At 38.7% G+C, this 27,734-nt stretch overlaps 2 protein-coding genes across 3 annotated transcripts in view; both read left to right on the top strand.

The window, feature by feature from the left end:
• The window catches only part of hcrtr2 (hypocretin (orexin) receptor 2), a 25,921-nt gene extending 7,550 nt beyond the window's left edge, over positions 1-18,371 (top strand). Inside the window, exons 2-7 of the mRNA XM_005915522.3 lie at positions 12,660-12,838; positions 14,512-14,755; positions 16,250-16,365; positions 16,462-16,682; positions 16,841-16,962; positions 17,232-18,371. Of these exons, the coding sequence (XP_005915584.1) occupies positions 12,660-12,838; positions 14,512-14,755; positions 16,250-16,365; positions 16,462-16,682; positions 16,841-16,962; positions 17,232-17,401 (1,052 nt within the window). The 3' untranslated portion in view covers positions 17,402-18,371. The remainder of the gene's footprint in view (positions 1-12,659; positions 12,839-14,511; positions 14,756-16,249; positions 16,366-16,461; positions 16,683-16,840; positions 16,963-17,231) is intronic.
• Positions 18,372-22,917: 4,546 nt separating this feature from the next.
• Positions 22,918-27,354, top strand: gfral (GDNF family receptor alpha like). 2 transcript variants are annotated; one of them, XM_042215706.1, is made up of 9 exons: positions 22,918-23,017; positions 23,322-23,435; positions 23,877-24,032; positions 24,196-24,252; positions 24,353-24,668; positions 25,787-26,046; positions 26,139-26,219; positions 26,333-26,411; positions 26,495-27,354. In XM_042215706.1, the coding sequence occupies exons 1-9, from the start codon at positions 22,981-22,983 to the stop codon at positions 26,562-26,564; spliced, it is 1,170 nt and encodes a 389-aa protein (XP_042071640.1). In that variant the 5' UTR covers positions 22,918-22,980; the 3' UTR covers positions 26,565-27,354. The 2 variants fall into 2 exon arrangements, with proteins under 2 accessions (XP_042071640.1, XP_005915582.1); XM_005915520.2 differs by having other exon boundaries at positions 24,193-24,252.
• Positions 27,355-27,734: the final 380 nt, after the last annotated feature.

Below are 27,734 nucleotides of genomic sequence, written 5' to 3'. Positions count from 1 at the left end.
TCGGTTTGGTTATCTGGTGAGAGGGAAACCTGAAGATGAAATCAGGAGATGTCCTTACTGAATCATCAGAGCTGAACAGGTGATGGAGAAACAGGTTTACCTTTTAGGTGACATGAATGAGTTGAAGGGAAGTTATGAACTGTAGTAGCTGAAAGCTGGTAACTGTGCAGGGGCGTGCCTAGCAAAGTTTTCCCAGGGGCCAGGTAGTGCATTAACAGGGAAAGGGGGGCACAAAGAAATACTTTTCTTTCTTATTCTCATTTAAAATGTCTAGCTTTTAATAAATAAGTATCTGAATCTGACAACCAAAGTTTTTATCTGATGTAAAATGTATAGAAATCATACATATACCAACAAGACAGTGTACATCACTGTCACAACAGTGTCTGTTTTCATTCAAAGGCTTTATGGCTTTTCCTGTAATACCTGGTGGGTCTCTAGTCAAAATGCCCAGGCCGATTTTTGTCCCAGTCCAACCCTGGTCTTAACTGGTCCACGCTTTTTCTTTAAATCCACAAATGATGAAGCTTTTTAACATTTAGTGCATAAACTTTGGAATGGCACTTCCTCACTCATTAGGTCAACAAAATCAATAGTCTGTTTTTAAATGTCTGCTGAAAACACATTTTTAGAGATTAGATTTTCTTTTAAACGCACTCTACTTGTTTTCATTTTTTGGCAATGTGCCCTATAAAGGGCAGCGGGTATATTATTTGCCATCCGCCAGCAACGTATATCAGAAGCAGATGCAGGCCCTTTTTTGCCTTTAATGATAAACTTATATATAAACTTATTATGACTGCATTGAGAGGAGAGATCTTTGAAGTAGGCATGCACATCTGCTGCTGTGGAAGACACCCACAGGCAGCTGCAGGGGTGGCCGTGGGAGGTGAGTGGGTCGTCTACTAATCGGAAGGTCGGTGATTCAATCCCCGGATCCTGTAGAATGCATGTTGAAGGATCCTTGGGCAAGATGCTGAAACCCAAATTTCCCTTGATGCTGATCCACTGCAATGTGTGTGTGTGTGTGTGTGTGTGTGTGTGTGTGTGTGTGTGTGTGTGTGTGTAAATGTTAGACAAAGAATAAAAGTGCTGTATAAATATGTGTGTGAGTGGCTGAACAAGTGCACAGTTACAGTAGAAAAGCACCCAGTCCATTGGCTATTTAGCATACCTTCTGAAATTAAGAGTTATTATCTCAGCTGGGTTCATCTCTGGACCTACAGTAGGTTCATTCTTTTTTCTGTGTGTGTGTGTGTGTGTGTGTGTGTGTGTGTGTGTGTGTGTGTGTGTGTGTGTGTGTGTGTGTGTGCGCGCACCAACATCTCAGATCTGACTTGCTGACTAAAGAGATAACCTTCTTTGGAAAATCAATCAGCATATTTTATACATTAACTTGAACCACACGAATTTGTGTACTTGTATAATAAATGTGGATCAGCTGTTATATAAAAAGTAGAGCAGCAAATGTCCTGACAGTACTATCTCCTGTGTGATGCTCTAATCAGTAAATGCTTGGCGAAAGTTCAAACAAGAATTTAAACATGCATGTTAAATTTTACAGGACTATTTGACATTGTTTAAGAATAATTGATCACAAGCTCTTTTAAAAAAAAAGAAGCAGTCCTCCATACTATTTTTTTTACTATAACAACAGTAGAAACTATTTGAACTAACTAACTAATTACCACACAGAGCCTGCAACAATTCAACTCAATAATCGTACACTGTGCACAGCTATCCAGCTGAAACAAGGAAATATTATCCAGCTCGAGTGTTTTTCTGATCACCTCTTGTCCATTACTTAATAGCTTTTAGCAGTACATTGGTTCCAGTTCCACCTGAGTGATTCTGGCTTGCTATATGTAGCAATATTTTTTTAAAGCCCCTCATTATCTTTGCTTCAGCTTCCATACACTTATTATCTACGTGTGAGTTTCTGCAAGTAGGTTACTGGGAGTTTTCAGGACAAACATTATCAGCTGTTTGGGTTATATTGATATTTATAAATCTCTGGTATAATGTGCATTAGTCCTTTTTATAGTTCCTAGGCATCACAGCATCATAGTGCTATGTTAATTTTGATTTAAAAAAACCTTAATTGGGCTGTCAACTGGATCATTTGTTCTCATTCTAAATATAAAAAGAATCCCAAATAATCCACAGTTCAGGTTATTGTTGTTTAACCTCATCAAAGGGAAGCCTGAGACTTCTCAACACAACACTCAGTTCTTGTAACCTTGCTGTGTTGCAGCTAAACTAAATAATAGTTTTAGGATTTGTTTTTGATCTGTTGTTTGTAGTTTATTTATTTCTTACCTCTCCTCGGCTCCAGTCTAGTTTGAATCCAGCAAATCCCAAACCAGGTCCCGGTCCTTTAGGACTCTTTTTATCGTCGTGGTCCTGGGGGATGTCAGGGGGAGTTTTGTCTGATGTTTGAAGGATGTTTTGATTGTAAGCAAATGTAAAGCAGGCCCACTCTCTTAATGAAATTAAATTTGTTTTCCCACTGTTTCTTTATTATTGTCTTTTGAATGCTGGATTGAGCTCTGCTGTAAGCTAATTTTGTGCTCAGTATTTAATTTCCTGAATTGGGAGGTGCTTCTGACTATGCAGACATGAGTTTTAGCGCCTCTCGAGTCATTTTATATTAGGTTGTTTATTGAGCAGGCCATAGTAGGTATATTGACAGGGGTGCTCCTGAAATGGGGGAAAGCCTGGTGCAAAGCTGTTTCCTCAGTTTTTAGTTTTCATCATCTTTTAGATGGAGATTCTAAATAAATTCTACATGTATTTTTCCACAACTTCAATTGAATCCAAACTGGGAGCTGGTTCACAGGAGAGGTGCCTGGAAGCAGAAGGCTCTGCCTACCATTCTACTTTTAAGTACCCTAAGAGTCTTAGGAGTAGGAGTAAGTAAGTCTGCAGTTCACGAGTTAAGTGGTCTCTTGGGGTGATACTGTACGATAATTTCTTTAAGATAAGATGGGGAATGATTATTTAAGATATTCTATGTGAGGGAGAGGATTTTAAATTAAATTCTGTGTTTAACAAGGAGCCAATGAAGAGAATTCAATATGGCTTCTCTTCATTGGTTCCGTCATTGATTTGGCTCTCCGTTTAGTTCCTGTCTGTACTCTCACTGCAGCATTTTGGAACAGCTGATGGCTTTTTGGGGAGTTTTTAGGACATCCTGATAATAATAAATTACAATAAGTCAGCCTAGAAGTAATAAACGGAGTCTATAGGTATATAATTTAAGCTGAATTTACTGTCAGAGGCCATAAGAAGATTATTTGCAACTACTACAAACATAGATTGATTTTCACAAGGATATTTCTCCTGTATAGTAAAAGATAATATTTTATTTCATTTTGCTTCCTCACAATGTAAACACTAAAACTGTAGGATCTTCCATTTCTTCATTTTTAAACTCTTATTTTGTGGTGCAGTAATTTCTGTAACAGTAATTGTTCAAATATTTCATTTACAAAACATTACAGATAAAGTGGGAGATACTGCATGTAATTTTAAACTGATTTTAGCATTTTATTTTGGGTTTAGACCAGAGAGTAATAGGAAGGCCTGTAATCTGTCAACATTTTCTTAAAAATTATGATATTGAATGTTAGTCTTCTATCGTGGCCATAAACAGACATTTCAGTGTAAGCAAAGTTCTCAAAATGATCTATTAATCATACTTTTTATAAAGAAATAAAAATTGGACTTGTCATCAGAGTTGGCACTGAAAATTGCAGTTTCTTTATTTGTAGTTCACTTCTGGCTCCAAAAACAGTAAGAGACAGTATGACAGCAGGTAAAATGCAGTCATTTACCTTTAAAGCCTGACTTCAGAAACCAGTAAGCAATCAGCTTACTCAATCACAATTTGTATCACGTCAGCTGCTTCCCCGATACTCACTCCTGTTTTTGGACTTAACTGAAATCAACAAAATGTGAGCAGATGTTTCACAAGCTATCATGGCTGATTTCTAACCCCTAGACATAAGGTAGTATGAAAAGTGGAATTCAGTAAGTTAATCTATTCAGCATCATCACTTTACATAAGCGGATGTTTTCTAGCCTTGATGTAATCTAACATTGAACGCCACAGCCTGCCCTGCACCATTACTGTAAACCTTACAACAGTACGTCAAACTGCCTGATATAGTATTTAAATAACAATGTTAGTGTAGTCAGAGCATTTAGTATTGCCAGTGAAACTTCTGATGATTTGCTCTCAAAGCTGCTCAAATAATCCCCCCTACACACACACACACACACACACTGCCTAGCTCGTGGTCTCGGCATCACTGAAGTAAGGAGAGCATGATTAGTATATTGGGCTCAGCTGCCCAATCAGCCAGCCTGGCACCATTGCACCACCCCTCTGCAGCGGAACCGCAGACCACATCCCGCCACAGTTAGTATACTTCATTTGTTATGCAAGATGTTTTACAGAAACATAATTCAACAACACGCTGCACATACTGTAGATCCATCGGATCTAAAAACTAAAAATGTATTAAGCCATCACTAAGGGCATAATTGAGCAGTCCGTACCTATGAAAATCTCTCAAACTTTCTTGCATCTTTTTTTCTCTCCCTGGAAAATATAACAACTGTGTATTTATGAAGCTAGCACACAGAGTTTGAGTCAAAGTGTACGGAAAACTTTGTGTGTTTGGTGATATTTGTCAAACTGTTTGAAAAGCTGCATTTTAAATGATCTTCCTTTAAAAATTTGGTTTATGCTCACTTGTACCAAGTGCCATGACTGCAGCTATATTTACTTTGCACCGTAAATGCACAACCAGGTGAGAAGAAAAACGGGGCTGACGGATGTCATTATTTTGTCATTACTGTGCAAGTGTCACCTTGCTATCAATGCAAGCAACATCAGGCTGCAGCACACAATCAAATATGCATCAACCTGCTGATCAGATTCAATTATCCTTCACGAAGGAAGGTGCTGTTCTAAATCGTTCCAGCACACTTAAAAAACCTTGGTGTCATCAGATGATCTTCATCTCTTCATCTCAATATAGCTTTTTGGGGTTTTTTTTTTTACTTTAATATCTTAGTCTCTGCAATCTGTTTCTTGATTTTAGCATGTTGTCTTTACATTTTGGGCACATAAAGTATCACCAGTGTGTTGACGGGTGCTTAAAGTCTTTTCCGAGTTCAGATCTCACTTGTATGCACAACAGGTCAGCATCATTGGCTCTGTCTGTGAGCGTGAGCGTTAAATGGCAGAGGTGGTGACCCCTATTCTGTGTCAAAATGTCAGTCTTTTGTTACTTGTTGATTGCAGTGATTCAGTGTTTGATGCAGCTCGAATTCCCTTTCCCATCTAGCATCTCGTTTGTTTGTGAAAATCTTTGGATCTAAGCAAGTAATTTTTAAGAACTTACTGAGAGTTCGTAGTTTTTAGTCTAAATGTTAATTAAATTGAGAAAAAAAAACTCTGATAGCACAGCTTTATGGACAAAGATTTTTAGATGCTTGCAAGATCTGAACCACATCACATTCTAGGATAATCAAGTCATATTTCAAATGGTGCTGAGATGCGTGACAGTTTCTTTCTAGTATGGCTCAAGTGAGCAGTGCTGAACTCAGATGCCTTCATTCCTTGCAGGTTAGCATTCACATGCCTGTGCAGACTCTGCCAGTCGAGTGCTTATATACCATTTCACTCTGACACAGCCTACGTTCAACCGTTTATTCTGAAGATCAAAGTGCTTCAGAACAGCCATCATATATTCGCTTTGCTTGTTCAAAACTTGCTGTCACTTAGAGAGAAAGAGAGAAAAGGATGCTGCAATCTTAGAGCCAACAGTTAACTGACATTGTACATTAATGTAATATAATTTTTTTTTCATGTATAAGGACTCCTGATACTGAAAAACCAGTCACGTATTCATGTGCATCACTTGACTTTACACATAAGGTTCTTGATCGATATACACAAAAAGCTCTTCAGTGAAATCAAGTGGATAAACAGCATTTTCAGAACTCATTTGATACAATATGAAAAATAACATTGGCTACTGAAGCTTAAATGCCAACAGAGCTGTGTTGTGCAAAAGGTATCTCAATTTTGATTAGAAATTATTCATAGATTACCTAAATCAACATATCTGTCTCCCTGATGGCCCAATTCAAATCCTTGTGTTGCTGAACAAGAGGGAATAAAAATGGAAAGATGTATGAAAATAAAGCAACACATAAGCAGACATATGTTTTTCCTTAATATCGGAGAAATCATTTCTCAGAATATGGAGCCTGTAATCAGGGCTGCTTTTCACTCTCTTTTGAGTTTGTTTACACTGTGAACATTTGTAGAAGAACATATTGTAAGTATAAATTTCTTTGCTTAAGAGCATGAAATTGTTTGCTGTGCACCTAGATGGATTTTAATTAGATATAAATTAAACAGAGACCCAGATACAGATAAGTTTGAATCTGTTTTTTTTTTTTATCTAACTGAAGATTTTATATCAGGCGCTGCCAATTCAAAGTGACTTTGCCTGACATAGACTGACACGTGATATGGACTTTTATGCAGCTTCCCTAAAGTTTGTTGTGATTTGCTTGCATTTGATCCGAAATGACATGACTTTGAGACTGTATTTTCTTTCAGACGGTATCTGAAAAATGACAGCGAAAGAAATCCACACTTAAACGGATTTGATTAAAGAGGTCAACAACCAGATGAACAAAGACGACTACAAAGATTCCTTCATTTCCTGTGGAAGAGATGTGCTCTCCTTTCATCTTTTGTCCCTGCACGTTGCTAATCAAATTACTATATGCTTGTAGCGCTGGCCTTATAGGGTTTCGCTTTTTTTTTTTTTTTTTTTTTTACAATTTAACTGATCAATGAATAGCACATGTGTAAGAGACTAATTGAATATGGGTAGGCAAAATCTTGCTGTTTTCTGTCACAGGAGGTCATTTCTTCTAAAGATCTGTGTGGCTCTTTCTTGAATCTGTTCATGGTATATAAAGTATAAAGCTAAAGAAAATATAAATTGGATGTTAATACTTCTGTTTTCCATATTATTGAAAATAAATTCATCCCCAGCATTGCAGCTTTAATGCAAGTAAAGTAGTTTGCGTATTTGCCTAACAAGCGAAAAATCGCTAGAACGATCTCAGGAGGAGACACAAATACCCCGGAGGTGGGTTTTGTCAGGAAGGACAGCCAGTGTAGAAAATCTGCCATATCAAACATGCGGAGCTACCCGCTGTGGCAACCCCTCATGAATAAGAGGCAGCTGAAAGTAGCTTTAATGTATTGTTTCAGTTTTACACAGTGCCTGTAGTGTTTTCTATCGCCCATTTGCTGGGAGTAAGGGCGCCCTTCGTTTGCAGGTGCGCCTGCTGCTTGCGGCGCAGAGAGGAGAGGGCGGGGCGGCGGGGGATTTTCTGACCGGCCAGAGCAACGTTTGATAACCATCATAACCATCAAAGTAAAACAAAATAAAAACAAACCAACAAACACGGAAACACCAGACATTATGATACAGACTTATAATTTGCACCGATGTTTTTTCGAAATTCTATACACGAAATGTGAGCGCGAAAGCCCTCGGTGCGCCTGCTTGCTGCCGAAGTCAAAGTAAACTTTGTTGTCATCTCCGCTACATACAGTCCAGTATAGAGACGAGATGACAAGGCTCCAGTTATAGCAGTGCAAGTAAACAAACAATATATATAAGAAGAGTAAGAAAATAAATATACACTTTAGGACTCGGGGTAAAGGGATCAATAACAATTTAAAATTTAAAATTTACAGTTTGATGATTTAAAGTCTCATACACAAGCTGTCGAAAAGGGGGGGGGGGCTGCTGCTTCAAAATAGAGCACATTTCATTTATAATGTTGTAAAACCAAGTCCATTGTGTATTCATGATTTGAATCCTGGGTTGTGTGAAGAGGGAGTGTTCGCCCAGGGCGCCAAACAGGCTAGGAGCTTGAAGGAGAGTTTACCTATCATGATTTTGACAGTGAGAGCAACCAGAGTTCCTACAGGAATCTCCTGCTAGCACGTGGAGAACATGCAGACTCCGCAGAGAAAGGCCTCTCTCTGGTTTGAATGTCTAACTTTTTGCAGTGATGCAATGGTCGTCAGTGATGCAGGCATTAGAAAGAAAAGCAGCGTACAGACAACTTTCCCTCAGCAGAAAAGATATGAATCCTCCAACAGTAGCTCACACTGCATGTTAACATACAATAGAACAAAGGGCAAGGAGAATATTAGTTTGAACAATGTGTTTCACTGCAAAAAGATCAAACACTAATTCAGTCAAACTAAACGCGCGTGTTGACGTCAGTATTACTCTATTCTAGATCCTCTGATTTATTCACAGCATTGTAGCAACTTTTCATATTCAAAGCACTGATCAGATATGCACAAGAAGATAATTTAAGTTGACTGTATCTTCTCTTTGATGTTGTGTGTAGTTCAGTTACAGTCTAGACCTTTTATCCTCCTTATATAATCCACCCCAGGTCTGCACCATCACAGCACGTATACAGGCCTGAGGCAAAAGTAAATATATGAGCCCTCTTTATACACATATCTTACCGCAGTCATAATTGAAGCTACAGGGTACTGAATGGATTGAGGAGCAAACTGACGAGCCAGAAAGCTGCAGTCTGATCTGCATGGGTATGCATTGAGATTTTGATTGGAATTTTCCAGCTGTTAAGGAGGGAAAAACTTCTTTCTTTTTCATTATTTATGGTATGTTTACTTGTGTGAGCTAATGGAAAAGTGTACTAAGAGGAATTTCTGTTTCTTATTCATTCTAAAGTGAATCCAAGCCTAGTGAAGACTTTGCTCATCTCCTGTAGGGTCATTCTGATGCAAAATTACAAGCTTCTGTAACATCTTCATGTCAGAGCGGAAAAAAGCATATGCATATTAAGTAAATTCAGCGGTTTGCTACATTTTGCTTGTCATGTGTTATCACTAACACCAGCACCTGTGCTTTTCCTGCTATGACAACTGAAAATGTCTGCTGCAAAAAAGGCCAGGATGGCACATCCCTCTGAAGTTGCCCTATGCTATCTGGCAACAAGATGTTAGCAACAGATCATTTAAGTCCTTCAAGTTGTGAGACGGAGGTTCCTCTGAACATATTTTTTATCTAGCATATCCACCAACACCTTGTTGTTGGTCAGCAGTCACCGTTGCTGACCAGAAAACCCCTGCAAACCTCTGTGATTTGGAAATGATCCAAGCCAGTCATCAAAACCTTCATCATGTGGTCTTTCCAAAAGTTGGTCCACGTAAATTCTAAATCTTAGCATCATCCCTTTCATCCGTGAGTGGATATAATGTCTTGGCCCATTGGTGTATATTATGAAATATGTAGGGGTATAAATCTGATACATACTGTCACTAAAAGATAGTAGATTGTACCTGACGTCCACCCTGGTCTCTGTCTGTGAAGTAATTTTCCGCTCTATTGTTTTTAGTTGTGCAGTGTTGCATTTTCTTGTCAGCCTTTTTCCAGGAGCTCTTCTTGGAGTGAATCAATTCTCTGCGGCAATACCATCTAACCTATAATTCTTATCCTCGCTAGAAACAAAATGTTGGAACAGCAGCACATGAAATGAGGGAAGGCAAAGCTACCGCGGGAGTTTTTTTGCGTATTTGTCAGTCACCGTGTTGTCAAATAAATCACAATCCATTTGGGAAATGACTTTTAAAGTTTAAAAAAAGTGTACATTAAAGCTTCATTTGCATTTGAAAGCCTCTCACCTTGAATCATTAAAGGAGTTAGACAACCTTTGGCAAATGTGTGCATTGCATTCCCTGATTCAAACTGTTACTTTCGGGAGTGCTGTCTAATTTGTTTTTGTTTGTTTTCTTTCCTTCTGGAAAAATATATTTTGTGACAAAAAATGCATTTCTTCCACTTCAGAGATATTATTTTTTTCTCTACCAACCTTCCAAATCTTTTCATTTTCTAGGTTATAATTTCCCTGCACAGGAATGAATACTAAAAGCTATTTCAGAAGCAACAGCTGCCTCCCAGATACACAGAATATACTGTGACTATGCACTAATGTGGCATGAAAAGAAGAGAGAATGAATTTTATTACCTTGACATGTGACACCACTGATTTCAGCTGTGCATGAAGAAAACAAAAAAGGCAATGTTTGAACCCACAGTACCGTGCAAATATCTTGAGCCACCCCACATTTCTTTATATTTTACTTTCAAAGGTACTTTCTTTTAATTTTTAATTTTTTAGTTTCTTACAGGACAGCTCTTTAGACTTTTTTTTCTCATTTGGACCGCTTTTCACTGATTTTCAGTCCAGTCCTTGAACCTGACCTGTAGGAGTCATTTTTTGTGTTGTTACCTTATGTGTGCCGCCAGAGGTCACCTTTTGTAGAAACATGTAATTAGCGCCAGGTGTTATTGGTCGAAAGAAGCAAACAGTTTGTGACCGCTGCGTTGTTGTGATAAATGACGTTGGATAAAGAGAACTGTTCAACAACTACTGATGGAAGTGCATTAAAGATGGGACAAGACACAATAAGTACGGCTGGAGTTACTGGACTGAAGTTTCATGCATAACATTGGCATCACGTCACCAACGAACACCTCAGTGGCTTCAAATGTAGGTTTTGCCTCTACATGGCCGTTATTAGAGGAATGTTTTTTTTTTTGGTTGTTAAGCCAAAACAAACAAACAATTGAGTCATTCAAGCATGAAAAAACGTGCCTACTGCAACTCTATTAAGTGGAGTCTATGAAGAATCCCAGAGATAAGAGAGAATAGTGTTTTTGCACCAACATGGTGATTCCCAAATAGAACAAAAGAAGAAATAGCAAACCTAAAATAATATCTACAGCAGATGAGCAGTATCTGAAAGTCGTGTCCTTAATAAATATGAAGAAATCCAGTAAAGACATGACACAGAACCCAGTGGATACATCTGGCCCTTCTACTGTTTACTGAAGTCTAATTTGGCTACGTTTTTGGTTTTGGTTATTCACTCCACTTGGGCACATTCTACGTGTCACTTACTGTTTACTTTTTGTGCAATGGGTATGACAGAAAGAGGAGTGCTAAGATGCTAAAAAATGAACTTGAACTTTCAGAGTTCTTCAAACAAGAGCTTTCAAGAAGTGAAGTGTTTTCAGGGTAACAAGCAAGAAAAAGTGTTCTATAGTGTTTTAAATTGGTGCTTTGCATACGGAATAAACATGTGTAGTCAAAGACTGTAGACCTTCACTTTGTGACTCAGGGAGACAAGAAGCCATTTTTAAGATAAGATAGATGAGATAAAATACCCTTTATTAGTCCAACAGGTAGGAAAATTCACATTATTAAAAAAGCAAAGTGGACGTGGCAGAAATAAATAGATGCACCACAGCTGATAATGCTATACGGAAGCAATAAAAGAAAATGTAAACAATATAAGGTGGAAGAAGATTAGATGCCTAGCAGCAAACCAGGATACTTCATAGTGGCATAGCAGGCATTGAGTGTTGAACTTTGAAATATGTACAGACCACAGAGTGTGCATGTGTGTGTTCATATGTGTACAATTACTGCTGTCATACATTTACTGCTGTTGACTCTGACAGCAGATGGAAGGAAAAACAGCTTGGCACGCCGTGGGTGCAGCAACCTGTCACTGAAGGAGATGCTCAGTGCTGTCAGAGCGACCTGCATGAGATTGGATGTGTTCTCTAGAAGGGATGACAGTTTAACCACCATACTTCCATCTGGTCAGGAGGGTGTCCCAAAACAGAGCTGGTCTTCTTGAACAGCCTGTTCAGTTTTTATTATCCCCAGAAGACATACTGCTGCCCCAGCAGACCATACACACACAAAAAAGATGTCAGATTCCACCACTGAGTCATAGGAGGAGTTCAGGAACTCTTCTTGCAATCCAAAAGACCTAAGTCTCTGTAGCAGATACAGCCTGCTCTGTCCTTTCCAAGATTGCATTTCTCTTGTTAGTCCGGTCCAATTTATTAGTCAGTTGAACACCCAGGTACGTATATGAGTCCATCATCTCAATCTCCACGGAGATTAAGAGGGAGAAACAGGGAGAAAAGGCTTTGCTATGCCAGTTTACGTAAGAACTAAACTGAAAGTCAGTGGCAACAGGTCTTACGGAGAAATCCAAACCTGAATTTTTTTAACTGAAATTGTTGTCAACATGTACGGAGGAGGTCAGGAGAGAGGCACAACAATGAGTGTCTACATCCATGTAAAAGGATAAAGGTGACCAAATATTCACTTTAAAGCTTGTTAGAATTGTACAAACTGTGTTTTGCCTTGAATTCTGTAATTCCATGTATGTTTTGTACATGACTAAATAAATCACTGCAGCTGTTTTCCTGGCAAAATTTTAAGAAAGGCTCAAGTAAACAGGCGACTCAAGATTTTTTGCACAATACTGTACATGAGCTTTTTTTGTCTTTTAATGTCTGAAAGTTTTATAATTATTTCCTGATTTAGTCAACTGAAACAATGCTGCAGTTAAATTTTAGTTCAGACTCTGTATGATAGTATACACAGAGTATCAAGACACTGGTGGCTCAAATAGATTTCACATGCACTGATGTGATAAATGTTTGCCTTTCTTTGGACAATCCTTGATTGTGCATCACTTTCAGTTTGTTTTGCAGTATGGAAGAACCGTCACATGCGCACCGTGACAAACTATTTCATAGTGAATCTTTCCCTGGCTGATGTGCTGGTCACCATCATCTGCCTGCCTGCGAGTCTTGTGGTGGACATCACAGAGACGTGGTTCTTTGGAAACACTCTGTGCAAAATTGTCCCTTATCTGCAGGTAAGCCTTGAACGCTGACATCTGCTTTTCAAACAGGATATTGGAATCTTTGACCTTTTCAGAAACAATTCACAAGGTCTGTGGATGCAAGCCAAGATCCATATTTCTATTATTCTACCATTTTTCTTCATGGTATTCATGAGGGTAAAAAAAAAAAAACTTTTTCATATCCCCCAGGATGTGCACTGAGTGAGACCTTTGATGTTACTCTAAAGTGATTTAATGCCTCAGGCAACACTGCTTTAGCACCACTCTGGCAATATGTATGCAAAAAAGACAATCTTATTTAATATTGTTGATCACAATGATATTTATCGAGAGCATGTACCAAAGTCCCAAACTACTCTGCACAGATTATATGTCTCATACTCTTAACAGACTGTGTTATATTATATTGTTTATGCACAGCAAAGTCAATTCTAGCCTCATGGTGGCACGACTTTGACTATATGTTCTGCAGGGATGCAGCTGTAAAGCAAAGAAAACATAATGTGAATTCTTGTGTGTCAGGAGCTAGTTTAGCAAACATGCTGCACCTCATGGCATTTAATTAGCAATCTCTTTGAAGGTTTTCATAGTGACATTCACCCTGTTTACTGTTGAGCTTTGTATCATATACTGCCGCTGCAGTATTTGCTTGAGGGCCATCTCCCGCTGCTTTCTTTTTAAATCCAGGAGCATCAACTCTAATTCCCCTTTGGTGATTCATTTTATGTAACATTTTGGTATGATTCCTATTCTACTGTTCTACATTGTATGCTGGGGGTCTATAATACCTTGAATAGGTTCACAGCAGGGTGCAACAGAAGCCAAATGCAGCACATTGTATAATATTTTAAAAAGGGGGTCCATATTTCAGCTTGCAGCTGGTGTCCGGATTAAACCCATCCATGATTCCCCAGTGTAATGTGCAAGCAAGTGAAAAATGATCATTGCAATTTACAATGAGCAGTGTGGTGGAAATGCTGTTTTGGTCTAAATGCAGCAGGTTGTTTTGTGTGTGTGGGAACGTCTTTTTAAAATATACATTTCAAAGCATTTAAATGTCACAGACGGTTCCTGTTGTCTTGCAAACAATGATTCACTTCCCTCAAGGTTTCTCTCACTGGTTTCAGTGTTTACATATGTTTCATATTCAGCATACTTAACCTGTAACCATCCAGGATGCATCCAAACTCAAAAACATCCAAACTCAATGAACAATTGACTTTCTGTCAGTTGAAGGGCAATGAGGATGTGCCCTGCTCTGCCTAAGGTGCAATCTTTCCTTTCTTTTTTAAGATCGTTTAAATGAACATTTTAAATTAGGCAGCGAGATTTATTTTAATGTGCCTGGCATCATAAGCTAACCCTTTACAAAAACAAGGAATCTCCGCCTTTTATTTCCAAGAAAAATTGACCACCCACTGCTTTTAAACCTGCACGTGAAATTTGTGCCGCTGCTCTGAAGTGAACAGACTCATCTGCAACACAGAGATAAGAGCATCTCCAGCATAGGAGGTGTCCCATGCATCAGTGTTTGCCAATCTATGATTCAAGTCTACAAATGCATGTTCTGAAATTATTTTCCTCATGAGCATTTAGTATTTTCTGTAACAACTGCAAACTGTATCAATATTAAATGGTGAACATCTTTGTGTATCTAGTTAAAAGGTTTTTTTCATTCTTCGCAGACCATCTCTGTTTCTGTATCAGTCCTAACGCTGAGCTGCATCGCCCAGGACCGTTGGTATGCGATCTGTCACCCACTGTTGTTCAAGAGTACAGCCAAGAGGGCGCGCAAGAGTATTGTTGTCATCTGGGTTGTGTCGTGTATCATCATGATCCCCCAGGCCATCGTGATGGAGTGTAGCAGCCTGCTGCCTGAACTCACAAATAAGACCAGTCTGTTCACGGTGTGTGATGAGCACTGGGGAGGTTAGTTTTCACAGTTCACAAACTAAATGAACGCATTATGAAAATATATGTCTCCCTCGCTGCTAGAAGCACAGTTTCAACTTTAACTGAATGACTCACTAAATTACTTAAACAACAACTGCAGTGACATTTATTGGGCTTTTCCACCCCCAGTATAGATGGGTTGATCACGTGTCATACCACTTTTTATCCATAAAGCGTGAGCACCTAAGCGGGATGGGTGGATTTTGCTTTGCTCAGATGAAGTCGCTCAGGGTGCCTCTGTGATTGAAGAAGTCAAAAGAGGAAAACCTTACAAAGAGAGGAAGCTTTCCATCTACTCACATTCATTATATTACAGTAATGATGGGTACCTTTAATGACTACCTTTGAAACGTAGATTGCTTTCTTTAATAAGCTTGCAGTCATCATTGAAAGTGTGCAGTGCAAGACTGACAGGCAGAGCAGTAATAAGAGGAAAATTGTGTTTTTTGTTACATAAAGTAAACAAAAATGTCAGAAGTTGATGAGAGGTAAATTAATCAGTAATGACTAGATATTTAAATGGCAATCAGTCAGTATCTCATGAATGACTCTGATCGAAGAACTATACAAGGATGGAACACAAAGTTCAGAGACTCCGCCCATGAAAACAATCAACAGCCTTATCAAATTTGCATTTGGCCTAACTCACCTCTAATTTCGTCGCCTTCAGCAGCACTCCAACAACCTTTCACAGATGCTGTTTTTTCTTGAAACGTTTGTGCAAAACTTGATTTCCTGTAGCATGTCAAAACAGCAACCCCTCAACTTCATTTTCATTCTAAACAGTTATCAAAGTAGTTAAAAAACAAGATAAAATGATAAATATGACTGAGGAATTCTTCCGTGTGCTGATGCAAGATGGCAGGATGACACAGTAGTATGCACCACAGTTCAGGTTGTCTGATATTGTGGCATGAATTCACAGTGCTCTGTCAACAGAAGAATAATTATGAGCAAGAAGTTGAACCCCTTATTGTGCCACCTTTGGGTTTGGACGCTGAAGATTCTTGTTTTGAAAGCAGCTATTTGGCTGACTAAGAGGCAGGTCTGCTTGGCAAAAAAGTGGATGTTTGCTGGATGTCTGCACTGGCAAATGGCCCCAAGGTGAAAGTTGTCAGGCTTTTCAGGAAACAAAAATACCAGCCACATGGTAAACTGGGGGAAACTTAAAGGGGAAACTGACTATATTTGTGGAATCTCCTGAATTTGGAATTTTATGAGTAGTGTTGCAGAACATGTAGTATATAAAAAAAGCATTAAACTTTACCCGCTCTCAATCATTAAGTCATTAGTTTGTGCCACTCAGCAGAAGGTTCAGTTAATAATAAGCCGCTTATGAAAAAGTGGTCAGTGGACGTGTTTGTTCTCTAGACGCTCATCATTATCTGCTTTTTAGTCTTTAACTACTAAGTAACTATTCATGTTTTCTCTACAATATTGTTAAGTGTTTCCTTTTAAATCCTTCAACAGCTGAGATCTACCCAAAGGTGTACCACACCTGTTTCTTCATTGTCACATACTTCGCACCACTGTGTCTTATGGTCTTGGCATACATTCAGATTTGTCACAAGCTGTGGTGTCAACAGGTGTGTATTCTGCCATTTGCTATAAATATAAATTTCCCAATGGGCTTCCAGGGTCTGATGTGCGCGTGTATCCACTTTAATGTATTCATTCAACAGATTCCTGGAAGCACATCAGTGCTGCAGAGGAAGTGGAAGTCTATCAAATGCTCAGCTCCAACTCCAGGACCGGGGGAGTCGGTGAGGGTTAGAACCAGCACGGTTTGTGCTGAGATCAAACAAGTCAGAGCCCGGAGGAAGACAGCTCGCATGCTGATGGTGGTGCTCTTTGTTTTCGCCCTGTGCTACCTGCCAATCAGTGTGCTCAATGTCATGAAAAGGTAATAATCTCTCAAGGAAGCTCTGCTGCATCCCGGATCTACAGTAGAGCTTACTATAAGCCATATTTTGTATAGTTTTTCCCCCTGACAGGTTTGTGATTAAAATGCATGCAAAAAGAAAGGAATGAATAAAATGATATCATTTTTTTTACCTCCAGAGTCTTTGGGACATTTAAGAAGACAAACGACAGAGAGACAGTGTATGCGTGGTTTACTTTCTCACACTGGCTCATATATGCCAACAGTGCTGCAAATCCAATCATCTACAATTTCCTAAGTGGTAAGTTTTGAACTCTCCTCTAAGGATTCATTACTGCCCTCTAGTGAACAAACTGGCAACAACAACACAATTCACAGCTTTATCTGCTAATAACCTGAAAACAGAAGTTAATTCTGAGAAAGCAGCAAGTTTTTAATTCATGCATTTATGAAAAAAAAGCTCTTAGAATGATTTTACAAAAAAATTTAAGCTATTTTTAATGCAAGCTTGTAGATGGTTTTTAAAGAAGGTGGACTTTATAAAGATTTTGTTGTCGTTTTTTTCTTAAGGGAAGTTCCGCGAGGAGTTCAAATCAGCCTTTTCTTGTCATTGTTGTGGCCAGCATGAAAATGAAACAAGGAGGATAAGGACCAGAACGCGCACAGACAGTCGAAAATCCCTCTCCACTCAAGTTCACAATGTGGACAATGTGTCACGCATATCAGATCAGATGGTGTAGTCGTCTTATATTCCAGCTGGGGCACCTGAAGGACACGTTGATCTTTAAGTTAGACATGTGATAATGTGCAGATCTCATTGTTTTTGGATGACATTTAAAGGGAAAAGAATTGTATTTAATGTTTTCTGTTTGGTTGATTTGAAAAGGACAGACTTTCTCTCTTCTGTTATGCAAGAAAATGTTGATTAATTATGAAAGACACGGTTTGTAATGTTCTGTGTTTTATATCTCTCTTTCATGTGTAGTTTCTGTAAATTTTGGATGTATTTTTGTTTTGGTTTGTCTAATTACGTCTAATTAAGTAGTAGCATCACCTTTGATATAACTGGTTTAAGGGATTTGAAGCTTTAAAGGTGCAGTCGGTCACATGTTCATCTCAAGTCCTCAGTGTAAATGCCCAGAAATGTATGTTCCTGTGCACTGAGTATGTTAATGAAGCCAGCTCAATTCATCAAAGTACAGAATATTCAATGTGACCCCTGCATGAACGGGACCGCAATGTGAAGCCTGTTTCTTTCATTTGAAACACTCCAGGTTTGTGTTTGGATAGCATCAGCAAAGCGGACATTTTCCAGCAAAATATACGTTACAAAATAATCATTGTGGGTAAGAGCTGCTCACAGTCACTTTTACAGGCGACTCTATGGTGGGTTGTTTTTTATACTGATGCTAAATGTAAAAACAAGAAACATGTCCTGGATGTGCTTTCCATTTTCTTTTGTGGCAGTAGTCTGCAAGCATGTATGAATAATAACTGTGTTGCCCACATATTTTGCTGATTATCTGTTATTACTTAATTATCTGCTGTTTTAAGTTATTACTGGGTCAGAAAAAAGTGAATTATGGCAAGATTTGAAACTGTTTGCACAGATGAAAAAACTATCACTGCGTCAGTGGGTCCTCAACTTCCTCACAGACAGACCCCAATCAGTGAGGGTGGGAAAACAAGTCTCCCCCTCCATCTCACTCAGCACTGGAGTGTCTCAGGGCTGTGTTTTAAGCCCCCTGCTGTACTCACTGTACACTTATGACTGTGTAGCCACATCAGACACCACCAACATTGTCAAGTTTGCTGACGACACTGTTGTTGTGGGCCTGATCTCCGACAACATCGAGACGGCCTACCTGGAGGAGATTAGGAACCTGGAGACCTGGTGCCAGGAGAATAACCTCCTCCTAAACGTCAGCAAGACTAAGGAGCTGATCGTGGACTTCACTACAAAGCAGGTGAGGAATTACAAGCCCCTCATCATCAGTGGCACGCCAGTGGAGAGAGTGGACAGTTTCCGATACCTGGGTGTCCACATCACTCAGGACCTGTCATGGTCTTGTCACATCAATACCCTGGTTAAGAAAGCCCGTCAGCGTCTCTTCTTCCTCAGAAGACTTAGAGACTTCCATCTGCCACTGAAGGTGCTCAAGAACTTCTACTCCTGCACCATCGAGAGCGTCCTGACGGCAAACATCTGCACCTGGTTTGGGAACAGCACCAAGCAGGACAGACGAGATCTGCAAAGGGTGGTGCGCTCGGCCGAACGCATCATTCAATCAGAGCTCCCTGACCTGCTGTCCATCTACACCAAGCGGTGCAACTCCAAAGCTAGGAAGACTATGATGGACCTCTCCCATCCCAACAATGGACTCTTCTCACTGTTGAGGTCTGGGAAGCGCTTCCGCTCCCTTAAGGCCAAAACAGAGAGAATGAGGAGGAGCTTCTTCCCCCAGGCTATTCGGGCCCTGAACCAGGTGTAGGACTGGACTCTCCCACACACATCACCACACGCACTCTGGTTTTTCTTCATGCACACTTCCTATAATTTATAATCTCTTTCTGCTATTTGCACATTTTTACTGTAAATTTCTAAGTTAAATCTGTAAATTTTGTAATAACCTGTAAATACTGTAAAACCACTGTCATTTAATGGTCAGGCATTGCATTGCACAGCTACAAGCATTTCACCTCATGTCATACTGTGCATGGTTGTGTGTGTGACGAATAAAATTTGAATTTGATTTGAATTCGATTTTGAATTTGATACGCTGAAAAATGTATTTTGTAAAATAATTTTAAATTTTTTATTTAAAGTGTAAGTAAATATTTGTTGTAATAGATTTATGTATCAGTATCAGGAAACAATCCAAATCTTGATCTCTGATTCATCAGGATATTTTTCTTCTCCAGACCTTTTCTTGATAAGAAATGATTGTACTGACAGCTACAATGCGTAGTGTTTTTCTTCTTCTTCCATATACATCATTGTTTCTTTTGCAGGATTGGCCTACTCGTACTTGATGACACACTTAGAAGTTGCCTTTGAGCATCTCTGATAGAGCATCTGGGAGGTCAAAGGCTTTGATCAAGGGCATCTCAGTGGTGAAAATGAGGCAATTACAAACATGCTTTTTCATGTTCCCCACCAAAAATTATTTGCTGCTGCAGAGACCGCGTGTATGAAGTCTTCCTCCCATTTCTAACCACAACAGTGAATTTCCCATTTCAAACGTGCTTCATTCAGATGAGCAACTTGCAGCCTGACTCTGTAATTGCAGTCATTCGTAGCAGCTGATTTGGATTGTCAACACTTTGCTGTGGTGGTTCAACAGCATTGGTTTAGAACAGCAGTCAGTCGGGCATATAGTATTTGGTGATATCTTAAATGATTTTATATGCATGACACTAGCATTTAAAGACAATTGCTGCAGCTTGCCCCGTGTGTCAGCCTGAGAAGCACAGTTAATGCCCACATCATTTTTAAAAAGGGTTCCCTAAACTGTGCACAACTGTTTGTATGTGTGCCGAAATGTTAACGCTAATGTGCAGGGCTATTTTTATTAGTTGCTTGCGAGTTTGATTTTATGTCAGTGAATGAAGTCTACACACACAAATACACATATGGTTAACCCTGTTCACAAGCAGCGCTGACTTTTTGTCAGACCTCTCATCCAAACAGCATCAGATATGACTTCCTTAAAACCGCAGCATTTGCCTAGGGTGAAGTGGATCAGAGTAATGGTTGTGCAGAACACAAAGACATGCACACAACTCTTTATGCAGAGAGCACCCTGATTAAACCGATGTCCCTTCAAGAGTAGCTTCCATCTTTCTTGAGAACCCCTCACCCAGTGAACATGAGTAAGCGGCTGAAGCCATTCATTTTAGCTACTTGCACATTACTGGAAGAAGATAAAAGCAGAAAATTTCTTTAAAGAGTATTTGCAAAGATATTTACAACTGTACACTGCAGCACACTGGAAACTCAGAGAATCCACATCGTCAAACATACAGCACAACAACATTTGCATTCAGAAACACAAAGCAAATATTAATCTTCAGTGTAATCAGCAGTAGAGAAAATCCTTGAGTCAAAGTGCTATAGTTTGGATGCAAAGGACAAAAATGAATAAACAAGGAGGACGTGGAAACTAAAAAGGCAATCTGGAAAAAGGCATACTATGAAAGAATGACAAAAATAAAACCAATAACAGGAAACAGAGAGGAAAACAATCCCTGCCAGGGCAGCATGATTGTAATTAATCTAGGTTTGATTGCTCAGTTCAGCTTGATGTGTTTAATGTGGGGAAATTGTTTGTGAGCATAGATTTGATTTACTAATTATGTTAAAATTTTATAGACTTTAAACCACGACTATGGCACAACAATGACACATGTGGGACGTTTTTCACAAGAATTTCTTCATTTTGAACTAAATGTGAAATGTTTGCATCCCCACATAAAGTATTTAGAAAACACTTCTCAGCCCAGGTCTTGAATGCTGTTAAGGGTAAAACAGTGCATACAATTGCCTTTAACAACTTCTGAATAGACATGAAGCTGTCGAATTAAAGTCTCGTCTTTTTGCATCACTTTTTAAAAAAAATATATAATGTATGTTGTAACTTTTTCCAGTGCACTTTAAGCCTTTTTGCCTTCCAATGTTTCATACTTCATTGTGCAACCCTTTGATCAATATTTGTTGACTTTTTTTTTTTTTTGCTTGATAAATAAATCATCTTGATTGGAGGCTTTATGAGAGTTAATCACTGTTGACTTCTAGCCACTAGGGAGCAGCAGAAATGAGCTAAAAAGAGAAGGTTGCTGACTTCGAATTGGGTGGAGTTGTTAGCAAAGCCATCCATCTTGGAAATGACTGTGCTGTAACATTATTTACAGCTGAGGGTGAATACTGTTTGTTTATCAGTAAACACATGTATACATATACATATGCTTTTTGGTACCTAAGGCAGTGTTGTGTTGATTCGTAACAGAACAACTTATTGAATAAACTCTTTTAAATATTTTACATTTTTCTTGTATTATTGTACTTTGTCACTGGTCTATTGAAAAACTATATAGTTTGTCCCATTGCCTTTAGTTGAATATATGAAAAATGGCAAAATGACACAGTTTGACAGCCATAAAATAGTTTTTTTTTCTCCAACAAAGAAATGATCAAAATGCTATTAGCTTAAAATTTGGCATGGTGTGCAATTTGTCCTTAAAAAATTTGAGGATGAAGGCAGAACAAAAGCAGAGGATAAAAGAAGAAGTGGTAGCTCTAAGAAATTATGCTATATTCCTAAAAGTATTCACACTCCTTCCTTCACACACATGTGAACTTAAATGACAGCCCATTCTAAATCCATATAAAATATAATAAAATGTAATAAAACACCTTCAACTCTTCTGGGAAGGCTTTCCACAAGGTTCCACTGACTGTGGAATATTTAGCGAGGAAATTCCAGGGCTGCACTTGTTGCAGAGCGACCCATTCTTTCACAAATGTTTGGAGAAGGGACACAGATGTTTGAGTTTATACACCTGTCGTCATTAAAGTGATTGGAATACCTGAATTCAGCTATTTGGATGGGTAAGGGATTAATTTTGACAGTGTAGTGTATCTTTGTTTTGGTCTTTGGTTCAAATCATCTTCAGTATTTAAGGGCATGTCGACTGGCAACAGCAGTAAAATCATACCTGGCAGGAAAAGACACAATGCAACACTTCAGTCACGGATTGGTCTCCCAAGAACTTGAGCAACTTTGCAATGTTGAAGCCTCAAGCCATTAAAATATTAAATAATAAAAAAGTCTTTGGTTTGCTTCTTTGTTTGTTTTTTGATTATTTAGAGCACATCCAAATGCATTTTGTCTGAAATGTGCTGCTTAAATATGTTTACTTTCCTCTTAGTTATTGTTGGAAAAAGAAATCAAGTGAAAACAATCTGACACAAATTTAAATCAGCAGATCAGACCAGGGATCAACTGTTTTTTATTTCCTATCTCTGAAGTAATATCGCACTACTCCTAAGAGATAATATTATTACTTAAGCCCACAAAATATAATAATGACAATATTAAAATACTATATGCACTAATTTTTTTCCCCCTTTTTTGTTGCAGCTCTGTTTCATTGCATTTGTCATTTTTATTCTGGTGCAGGGTACAGCCTCCAGTAAATGTGTTACATCCTCCTGACAGCGGGTGGTGTATCCCAGCTTAAATGCTGACACCAACAAGAGGGACACATCAGCTGCTGGTGAGAGCTTCATTTGTCTGCTCAAAGCTTTGCAACAGCTATCATGCAACTGAGACGACTGGAAGCTGCAGTCATATTTGGTGAGTTTAAGCCGAACCATTACCATAAAATTACAGATTTCTGATAGAAAAAACAAACAAGTTGATTAGTGTTATTGTATGTTTTTTGTGCTATAAAATTAGCATTACTAGAAGTGTTTCATGTCTTGTAGTTTGTACCACATGTATAGTCAAAGCGTAGCTACAGTTAGTCATGTGAGACATTAACATTTAATTTTTGAATGTCCCTTTTCATATAAAACCTCAAGACAAAAATGATCTCCGTGAAATAAATCCATATAAAAACCAATGATAAATAAATTCTTAAAGTCTGCTTGTATTTCAGTGATTATTGCTCCTCAGATTTCATCGCTGGCTTCTGAGTGTTTGGCTGCTGTAAAAATCTGCATGTCAGATTTATGCAAGCGTGAACAGGCATTTTTTGACCGCATCTGTGAAGGTAAAAAAAAAACAAACACATTTCCATTATATTGTTAATATTACCAAGGGTTGAGACAAATAAGTATTACGTAAAGCGATTGCATTTCCTCAGGAAGGTCAGCAAATGAGACCGTTCGACTAAATTGCTTCCATGGAAAATGGCTACAATGTAATAAGTGAGGAAACAGCCCGAAGCAAAATGTACATAACAAAATTAAGTGACAATAAATCACTTTTCTGATGCCTTTAATGCACACAGTATGTCTGTTTTGACATCGAAATCCTCCATTATTACACTGAATTTGATATACCAGCCTATATCGGGATACATAACCAGACATCACAAGGAAAACTGTCAGAGCAGCAGGCACATAGAAAACACCTGTTGCTCAAACAAGACCTTGCTCGCTTATGGAAAATCCTGTTTTTCCACCTTCCTCTTATGTTTCTGTCATTCAAGATGGAGGGTGCCAAATAAAAGGCTCAGAGGTCTGTAACATGACCATCCAGACAATACTGCACCAATTTCCCTCTCTGCCAGGGTGCGTGTGTGCCTGGGAGGAGGAGCTTTGTGATTCTATACAAGTGCTGGCCACACAATGCCACCAAAAGCCAGGTGCGGTATTCTCAGAAGTCTCTACGATAAGCATTTATATGTGAAATTACGTTTTTGTTTGCCAAAGGTGGACAGTTATTGCACTACAAAATGACTGTTAAGAGGATCTTTAATGTGCCTTTGTTGGTGGGAGAGATAATCATGTTGATTATTTGAACAGCAGTTCAGCTCACGAGGAGTGCAGTAATGGATTGGCAGTCAAGCACTTTATTAAACTACGGTAATTATATTTTATTACGCTAATCTCAGATGAAATCTAGTGAAGATGAGTCAAAATTGGCGAAACCCATTCACTACCTTTCTCTCTCTTTGTTTTTTAGTATATGATGGTGCCGGATCATGTTTGGATCAATTTAGGGCTTGTCTCAGCGATTCAGTTTGCAACAGGTACCTGGCACCTATGCTCCAAGCCTGTAAGTCAGGCCAGTGCAATGATGAAGGGTGTCAGCAGGAAACTCTGCGGTTCTACAGGAACGTACCCCAAAATGTTGCAGAGATGCTGGTCATGTGCGAGTGTGAAGCTTCAGATCAGAGCTGTCTGAGCATGAAAACCGAATTGCACAGTGGCACCTGTGGAGATGAGATCCGGGTCTGTCAGCGTGTACTTAACCAGTGCACTGAGGACAGTAACTGCAGGTATGCTGTTCTGTCATCAGATGTTTGTTTTTTTTGTTGTTGTTGTTGTTTTCAGGATTATTGTACAAATACTATTATTATTAAATGCACACTCTGGGATGAAACCACCAAATCAGATGCAAATTCATTGTTTGCACAATGATGAAATGTATGAGCAGCATCTGGCGGATGAGATTGCTGGAGGGAACAACAAAGGCTGGCAGGAACATTGGTTGTGCGAGGCATGCGGGGAGGAGAAAAAAGGTGTCTTGTGTATAGGCTGTGCAGCAAGAAGGCAAACACTTTAAAATGCAAGGAAGGGATTCAGTCAACAAACTAACAATCACTAAATTGGAGCAGGAAAAAGAGCGTTCATCATTCGAGAGTCCTTTCCAGCCTTAAAAAGTGAACGAGTGAGTGATACTGGAAATGAGTGTATAAAATAACATTTTTTAAAATAATGCCAGCTCACTGCTAGTAACAGAAAAGAAGAAGTCTGCAGATAGTTGAATACGTAACTACCAACACTGAGCCAGACACAGAAATAACAAAATGTGAATTCTCAACCTTTAAGTGAACAATGAAGAAGAACTCAAGCTGAGGTAGTCCAGTATAGGGCCGCATTAGTGCACAGTAGCACTCCTAACCGAAATCCTTTTTACATTGTCCTGTTTGTCCTTTTAACACATACATGGCAGCAAGCTTTCATAGAGAGTGCCAAGTGCTGGTCCAGCCATTAGGAGCAATTTGTGGTTCAGTGTCTTCTTCAAGTGGATGCCCTCCTCACTTGTCCATACTCGAGCTGATTTCATTATGAAAACCTAGATTTTCAGGTTATAGTTCCACCAAATCCAATGCTGTTTCTTTTTTTTTAAATGGCCATTTTTTAAGACCACATCTCCAATTACTATCTAATAAAATTTTTCAGAAACCACTTTACACGTAGACTGCAGCCTTTTATAATCCAAATTCCACCTGTGTGATTGGTGCACTTTTCCCGCTGCCATTTTTAATGTAATTCCATAAATATATGTGAAATGATCATGAAGTAATATGTACAATCTACCATAACACATAAACATCTATAAATCGCAGCACCCACTCATTCCACATAACACACATTTTCTCTGTATTAACAGGGGCTTATTAGAAAATTTTCAAGCCAATTGTTGGAGTCCTGAAGAAGCCCAGTGCATTGACAGTGACCTCCCAAGAGATGAATGCTTCACCCAGATGGATCCAGAGCTCATCCTTGGTGCAGACGCTGAATGCAAAAGGGCCTTCGTGGCTACTTTAGGCACAGTGCTTCACCATCCTTGTACATGTAAAAGACTCTACAATGACGATCTTCTTACATGCAGCATGATTCACGACGTGCTTCACAATAGATCACGCTTCAGTGAGTATCTTTTTTTTTTCTAACCAGGCATTTTTAAATGTAACAATCATTTTTCCTGGAAAGATTGTAAATTATTTTTATTTGTATTTCAGTGGCATCTTCAGAAACAATCATTCGCCCCTCTAAACCTCCTCAGACCATTGAATCAGATCATGCTTATGCTTGGTTGCAAGGTAAATTGAAATTTGTAAACTCTTTATGCTAATCGTAGTATGATTCACATGAATTTAAATTATCAAAACAGTTTTTGAGTGGGTTTTCGAGATGGAATATTTTGTCTTTCCAGATTATCTTCTGTACGTTGTTGCAGCCATCCTGCTTGCTGGTGTCATATTAATGCCTCTGGTTATTGTCAGTAAAAAATGGTAAGCATCGATGTTGAATCAATGTTAAGTCGCTTTTATCAAAATATTATATATAATTTACTTTTATTTCTGTTTCCTTGTAGGATCTCGAGAAAGAGAGATAAAACAAAATTTCACCATCCACAGAAAAGCAACTGTGTCGTTATTCTCTGATGTTTATTCCTCTTCCCACTGAATAAAATAATCATCATTTTTTCTCTTTTAACTCAAGATCACAGCTGAATAGATTCGTGAGGTTCCTTTGAGTTTGCTGCACATGCAGTCATCTCATATTTCTTTGCTGTAATAGGTAATAGAGTTTATTAAGAAAATAACTAAATTGAGAATGCTTTAAAACACTATTATCAATAGCCAAATGAATATTGTTGTAATCATCCTTTGCACAGGTCTCCAAAGCACACTTTGTTTTTCAAAGTACTTGGTAGGTGATTGATGAGTTTGACATGAGGGCTCTGTGGGAGTCATACAATCTGTACAAGGACTGATTGTTCTTCTTGCTGTAGTTCAGTAGCTCTAGGTCTAGAGTTGCTGTATGTTTGAAGCACTTGTCACACAGTGGTGTTACTTGATTGATAAGACTATAAGAAGCTTTTGCACAATCTTGTGAAGTAGCATTGTTTAGTTCTTCTGTAGTGCACCCTTAATCTTTGTGTTGTTGCAAACAGTGATCTTGTGCTGCTTTATTAAAGAACATATTGTATATTTGTAGATACAACCTTTATGTTTAAAGTTAATTGAAAAGATTTTGTTGTTAATCTTTCACACCGACAGTTATTATAGAAGAAAACAACAGATCTGACAAGTTTAAGATTGCTTTAAGTTATAACTTCAAGTGTGATGATTTATTTGTGCTCTGCTCACTCTTGTGCTGTGTTCCTCTGTATCTGATAATAAACTTCCCACTGAAAGCCTTAAAGCCCCACAGTTTGTTCAAAATGCTACATTTTACGTGACGATTCCTTTAAAAGGAGCTTTTAAAGAAAAACTTCAAAATCAGAATTTAAATCATTTGTCTTTTTTTTTTTATAGTTCCAGTCAGTGTGCGTGAAAGCCCCCCAAGAAAGATCTTCAACCTGAAGCAGTGATTTGTTTTTCTTTTATTAGTTCATAGACAGCTATCGAGAAAGCCCTGTCAGCATAGTCCACTTAGTCCTGGAATCAGGGACAGAGTGGAGCCTTTGGTCAGGTGATGTCTGATATAAAAACAGGAGAAGTAGAAAGGGAGGACTACCCTATTCACCCCTTTGTGCACAAACAGCAGGGGAGAGGCACTGATGGGAGTTATCTGTATTGACCTGTAAACACACTTACTTTAGCATTTTG

The sequence above is a fragment of the Haplochromis burtoni genome, unplaced genomic scaffold (assembly GCF_018398535.1).
Source record: "Haplochromis burtoni strain Fernald_Lab_line unplaced genomic scaffold, NCSU_Asbu1 Contig_12, whole genome shotgun sequence".
NCBI classification, from domain to species: Eukaryota; Metazoa; Chordata; class Actinopteri; order Cichliformes; family Cichlidae; genus Haplochromis; species Haplochromis burtoni.
This window is presented reverse-complemented; position numbering and strand designations above follow the sequence as displayed.

What these genes read in the sequence shown, in the direction of transcription:
- gfral (XM_005915520.2), top strand. Translation starts at nt 22,981, where the DNA reads ATGCAACTGAGACGACTGGAAGCTGCAGTCATATTTG. An exon ending in GGAAGCTGCAGTCATATTTG is followed by an intron (nt 23,018 to 23,321) that starts GTGAGTTTAAGC and finishes CTTGTATTTCAG; the next exon opens with TGATTATTGCTCCTCAGATT. An exon ending in ACTGAGGACAGTAACTGCAG is followed by an intron (nt 24,669 to 25,786) that starts GTATGCTGTTCT and finishes CTGTATTAACAG; the next exon opens with GGGCTTATTAGAAAATTTTC.